The sequence below is a fragment of the Chrysochloris asiatica genome, unplaced genomic scaffold (assembly GCF_000296735.1).
Source record: "Chrysochloris asiatica unplaced genomic scaffold, ChrAsi1.0 scaffold00041, whole genome shotgun sequence".
In the NCBI taxonomy this organism is placed as follows: domain Eukaryota; kingdom Metazoa; phylum Chordata; class Mammalia; order Afrosoricida; family Chrysochloridae; genus Chrysochloris; species Chrysochloris asiatica.
This window is the reverse complement of record NW_006408559.1, coordinates 11,304,586-11,310,949: the sequence shown is the minus strand read 5'-3', so window position 1 is coordinate 11,310,949 and position 6,364 is coordinate 11,304,586. Positions and strand designations below refer to the sequence as shown.

The 6,364-nt window shown below is 42.6% G+C and overlaps 1 protein-coding gene across 1 annotated transcript in view; it reads left to right on the top strand.

The window, feature by feature from the left end:
- Positions 1 to 6,364, top strand: part of DGKI (diacylglycerol kinase, iota) — a 323,066-nt gene that overhangs the window by 33,593 nt on the left and 283,109 nt on the right. The window contains exons 4-5 of the mRNA XM_006861237.1: positions 2,280 to 2,354; positions 3,881 to 3,937. Of these exons, the coding sequence (XP_006861299.1) occupies positions 2,280 to 2,354; positions 3,881 to 3,937 (132 nt within the window). The remainder of the gene's footprint in view (positions 1 to 2,279; positions 2,355 to 3,880; positions 3,938 to 6,364) is intronic.

The window sequence follows — 6,364 nt, the reverse complement described above, 5'->3', positions numbered from 1 at the left end:
AATGATTCTTCTTGGTTTCCAATGCTTGATTCCAGTCACCAGTGATTATCAATGCATCTTGATTGCATGCTTGATCAATTTCAGATTATAGAAGTCCAATTTCTTCGTTTTTGTCACGAATGATTGGTGCATACATTTAAATAATACTGATTTTCTTTGTAGGACTATGGTTATTATCCCAGCTTTGATAGAGCTGTACTTAAGGACAGATCTTGAAAAATTCTTTTTGATGATTAATGTGAAAGCATTCCTTTTCAATTTATCATTCACGGTATAGTAGGCATATGATTGTCTTATTCAACATGGCCAATACCAGTCCATTTGGCACACTAATGCATTGGATATTTGTCTCCAAATATTCCATTTCATTTTTTTTATGATTTTCAGCACTGTAGGCTAGCAGAAAGGTGGGCTGTTCAAATCCAGCAGCCGCTCCTCAGAAACCCTACTCAGTGTCATGACATATTGGAACCAACTTGACAACACTTACCAACAACAAGAACGATTTTCCTAGATTCCTGTTTTGTGCTAGAACTGAATCGATGGCACTTAACAACCACAGGAAGAACCATCTGTGATCCTTAAGGCTTTGTGTCAGCATGGTGGGCCCAGGATTCTCAGTGGCTTAGCAATTAAGATGTAGCAATCTCTTCGATGATGAGATCTAATATCATGGCATCATCTTCCCTTCCCTGTGATGTGATCTGATGTGATCCTGATCTGAGGCAAGCAGCCTATGTACCAAATCCTTTCTTCTACCATAGTAATGAGGCCAGATACAACTACAGGATTAGATTGTCTCCTGAGTCAAAGAGATTCAATAAGTAAGCAGAGTTCAGAGGGACCTACTACCACTTTGGACCTGGCGTCCCTAAACTGTGAAGCTTCTAGATCCAGGGAAAAATTGATTCCCAGACACACGGAAAGCTCTAAGGAATGGAGTTCTTTACAGATGCTGAAAGGAGACAAGGACCTTTCTCCAGAGCCACAGAGAGAGGGGGGACCTTCCTCTAGAAATTCAAGTTGGACTTCTAACCTCCTAAACTGTGAGATAATAAATTTCTGTTTGCTAAACTCACCCCCTTTTATTCTTTCTGTGATAGCAGCATGAGAGAACTAAGACACCAGCAGCTCAGTGCTTGACTGCTAACCTATAGTTTGGTGGTTAAGATCCATCCAGCAGCTCTGGGCAAGAAAGACTTGGGGTGGTTCACTCCCACTGAAAACCTTTTGGGGCAGTTCTCTGTTACATGGGATCTCTAGGAGTAGGAATCAACTCAGTGGCACAAAACAGCATTATTATTATTATTCTACTTTGAAAAGATGATCTAACCAACATTGACCCTCCCCACCCCAAATAATCAGTGGGGGCTATAAAGGCACAAAGTGACTGGCTTACAAGTTTTCAAGAGGGAGTTTAGTTTCAGAGTGTGTGGGGAAGAGTAGAGTCCCCACTGAATAGTTTTCATCTTGTCTAGACAGGTCTGGTGAAAGGAGATGGGGATACGATTCTTATGATTCAATAGTGAGTAATTGTTATCGTGACTAATTGCGATTGTCACAACTGTATAAGTAGAAGTTGTGTAACAAAAAGGGGGGAGTAAATACTGTTACATTCTAGGAACAGAGGACCCTAGTACCATCAAGGGAGAAGAGCAGGAGCGGAATGTGGGACACTATCCAGAGAAGCAGTGATACCAGAGATGGAGGCAGAGATGGGGACATGGAGAGAGGGAGCAGCTGAGGACTCTAAATTCATGGAAAGAGAGGGACTGAGTGCTGGTGGCCAGGAGGCAGGCTTGCAGAATGTGACCTTTGGTTGTTTAAATGATTATATAGTCCTATGTGCTTTTGTGTACATCAAAAACAACAACAACAACAAAACAGAGGGAACAGAAGCAAATACTGTTAAATGATGATTCATGGAAGGGATTGTAATTATTGCAATGAAATAAAATACGATGGGATGAGTGCAGAACTGATGTTCTTCCATGTAAACGATCGCTCAATGCACAATAAAAGATGTTTTTGTTCTATTTTTTAAAATAAGATGATTTAAACAGCCCCAGGTCATGAGACATTGCGTTTCTTGTGGATCAAATAACATTTGATGACGTTGGTCACTTTACTGAATATTGAAGATAAAATTTTAAATTTGCTGATGAACATGGACAATTGCAACTTGCTGTTTCACTTGCCTACTTGTCATTCTTGACACCAGGGACCTTCTCCACAGAGCTTTAATATTCCTCTCTTGTCTTTTGAATTGGATGTTGTAGAAATCCGCTCTCCGGAGGAAGTGCGGGGTCTGTAAGATTGTGGTCCATGCCGCCTGCATCGAACAACTGGAAAAGGTGAGAAAGCGCCACCTGCTGCCATTATTGCTCCATTGTTTGTGTTGGGACTTGGTCACATGAGGACGTGGGAGGCTTATCAATTCCTGTTTCTAGCTTTCTACCAACAAAGGCCCTTTGAACAAACTGGAATCCCACGGTTCTTGCCAGATGTATCATGGAAAGGCAATGTTGGAGTTTCATTCATTCCGTTGTTTACTGAAATGAGGTATGATGCCACTAGATGTTGGATTTGGGCATAAGGAAGAATAAGATCAGAGAGAAAGTGTGCTATGCACTAATTTCCTCTCCGTGTTGTGTCTTCTGTGTGTGTGTCATCATTGATCATGTGTGGGATCTCCCACACTGTGTGTCCTGTAAGAAAAGGAATTTCTGAACCTCTTAAAAAAGGTCCCTGGTGTTGACACAAATGATTACTGTGCTTGGCTGCTAAGGTTGGTATCACAGAAAAAAGGCGGTTTACTTGTAAAAAGTTAGTTATCGAAAGCTCTGTGGAGTACAGTTCTACTCAGACACACATGAAGGCGCCAGGAGTTGGAACTCAATGTCAACTGTGTGTGTGTTGTTTTTTAAACATCTTTTTAAAGATTTTTTTTTTTTTACGAGAGCTCAGACGGAGCCAACAGTCAGGGGCCTTGGTGGGCTGTGTCTCTGTGTGTGGCTTTCATGTGTCAGGGGGACTAAAGGTGACAATGGAACTGTCCTACCTCCAGGAGGTGGATTCTGCCCAGCCTGTTTCTCTGTCATTTGTAGGAAGGGAAAGGCTCTGATAGTTGGTTTTCTGCTTTCACTCCCCACCTTGCTTGTTCTCTTCCTTCCACCCTTCACACCTCTTCCCTCCTCCATTTCCATGTGGGGTCCCTCACACACTAACACGTGTTTGAACAGCCTGGTGTGATTTAGCTGGCTTCATAGATGCAGCTGTGGACATTGCGTAACCCTGACTACAAATGTTTTTGTCTTGATATCTTCTCTGCTGTCTCAACCCTACTCACTTCCACGTTCTTCCCTCTGTTGATTCATTATGTCACCAAGTAGGCAACAAAGATTTAAATGAACCAGGAAACTTTCTCAACTGGAAGAAAGATTGTGATGAATGTTTTATATGGAATTTTTTGTGTGTGGGTGAATAATTATCATAACATTAAGACATTTCTCAAGTTTGTATTTTTCTTCTTTTAATATCTGAAACAACCTCTAGATGGCTTCAGCTGCTGTAAACTTTTCTTCTACCTCTTTCTTGTCCTAATCTCTCAAATTGGTGGTGTAGGAGCATTCTTTTTCAAAGATACTTTATCTTATTGGTGAGAATGAAGGGGTACAGATTGGGCATTTAGAAACAGGGATCTCTGTAGATGATCTTATGCAATGATTCCCAAAGACTTAAGAACAGGGTTAAACTTTGCTCCTTACGCTTGTGGGTTTTGCTTTATGGAAATAAGATCTGAAACTATTAGTTTTCCAGATAACAAAGTCCAGTTCTGTGTTTATCTCTAAAATAATACACTTTTCTTTTTCAATGACAGATTAACTTCAGATGTAAACCAACATTTCGAGAAGGGGGCTCAAGGTCGCCAAGAGAAGTGAGTAATTCAGAGTTGTTCAGACACTACTTATTTCCAGTGGACTCATTGGATTCATAGCTATTCATCAGAGACTAAAAATCTCTGGTGGTGCAGCAGTGAGAGCCCTAAGTTGCCAACTGAAAGGTTGGCTGTTTGAACCCACCAGCTGCTTCAGAGGTGAAAGAAAGATGTGGCTGTCTGCTTCCAGAAAGATTTACAGTCTTGGGAATCCGAAAGGCCAGTTCTGTTTTATAGAATTGCTACAAGCTGGAATCAACTTTAGTAGCTGTAGGTTTGGTGGCTCACCTGAAACTGAAGCCCTTTCAAGACTGAATTATTTTCTGTTCTGAATCATTTTGTAGGAATCTTGTGTTTTCAGGAATAGGAGGCGTGCTGAATGAAAAGAAAAGAAAAATGTTAGGTAACATGGATTTTGATACAGTTGCTTTTAAGTGCCATTAAATTGGTCCCGACTTATAGCGACCCTGTATAGGATTTCCAAGGGGCACCTGGTGGGTTTGAACTGCCAACCTTGTGGTTCACATTCCAGTGCTGATCCTACAGTGTCAAACCAGGACTCAGTTAGTGGACACATATGTCCCGATGGGTCTCTGGGATAGGGACTGGTGGGACTAGGTCTGTTTCTTTAGACTCACAAAATTATACAAAAGATATTAAAAGTGGGATAGCAGCTTCCTATTAAACCCCAGAGAGGGGAAATATAAGCAGCCACCATATATACTAACTATATGTACTAACTAGATGTACAAGTCCTGATGTGATATCATAGGATAAGCAACTCAATATCAAGGTCTGTTTGAACCACAAGGTCAGCAGTTCAAACTCAACAGCTGCTCCTGTGAAACCCTATACAGGGTCACTATGAGTCAGAACCAACTTGACAGCATTGAACACCAATAACATATGTACAATGGAAAGCACAGTAGCTCTCCACTGGGCTGCAAACCACAGGTGGGAAGTTTGAGCCCACCCGCTACTCTGATGAGAACGATGAGTCTTTTTTCTCTCACAAAGACGTACAGCCTTGGAAACCCTACGCAGGGTCACTTTGAGTTGGAACCTACTCGGTAGCACGTAGCAATAATGACCGCATATGTACAATGGGTCATGAAAGGGTTAGGGATATAAATTTGATCTCCCACAATTCCACATCAATTTCTTGTTATGGAGTCAGTCAGGTCCTGAGGACTCCTGATGTGTTCATATCTGTGCTTGGTTCCTCTCATAGAATGGGTCAGGGACCCGAGGTCTCACTGGATGACCCAGAGAGTAAGGGGTTGAGGTGGACGGACACACACACACACATATGCACATCCTCACACTCACACCCACCCCCCGCCAAGTCCCTGACCTCAGTGACACAAACAGGCCAACAGGAAGTTGTAAGGAATGGCAGATGCTATGAGATTACTGGTAGGTGGAGATAGAGATAGGAATTGAATCAGGGTGGAACTGAATGGGTGAGGAAGAAATTGCATTCCATTCTCTTTCCGTCACTGTGAACTCCTGTTTTAAACCTGGGATGGGGAAGAGCTCTGTAGGCCCAGCACAAGCTCTGGTTCTTGGTGTCAGTGCTGAGGTCAGACTTCTGGGCTCAAATCCTGCTTGGAGACGCGACTAGTGGAGGGAGCGTGGCCATCTGCCTCTGCCTCTCCCACGTCACAGCTTTCACCTGATTCCTCTAGGTTTCTTCATAGATTCCAGCCCTTCAGGAAGCCTTTTCTGAGCCCTTCTGTAGGGGTAAATCTATAAGCAGAGCTAAGTTATAATTATACTAGAAGTGTAAATGAAATGGAGAAAGTACTGCTGTTGTTAGGTGCCCTTGAAGTCAGTTTGCAGTCTTGGAAACCCTATGACAACAGAACAAAACAGAATGATAGCTCACAGAAGATGGTGATGTTTGGGTGGAGGTGTGTAGCTGGTGTTAGCCACATTTGGAGGAGGATGGGCTCTGTGAATTGCAGACATTTGTTTTGCTGAGGTGCAAGTATAATTTTGGCCTTGGAGCTAGTGCACTCAGGATCCCTAAGAGAAGAAGGCTGGCAACTTCTGTCTGTTGTCTCACTGTCTCTAATTTTAGCCGTACCAAGCTCCCTGTATCCTCCAAATAATAATGAACCTCTATATCCAAGTGTATGTATGTTCCCAACACCAGCTCCTTGAAAGCTAAAATCATAGCAACTTTCTGCTAAAACGTCCTGTTTGTGTGTGTGTCCCATTGCTGGACCAGAGCCCTCTTCTTGTGTGTGGATATAGATGCAGTGGTAGTATAACTGGATACAGATGCAGAGGTAGTGTGCGTGGGTGTAGGTGTAGAGGTAGTGTGTGTGGGTGTAGATGTAGAGATAGTATGTGTAGGTGTAGAGGTAGTGTGTGTGGATACATATGCAGAGGTAGTATGTGTGGGTGTAGAGGTAGTGTGTG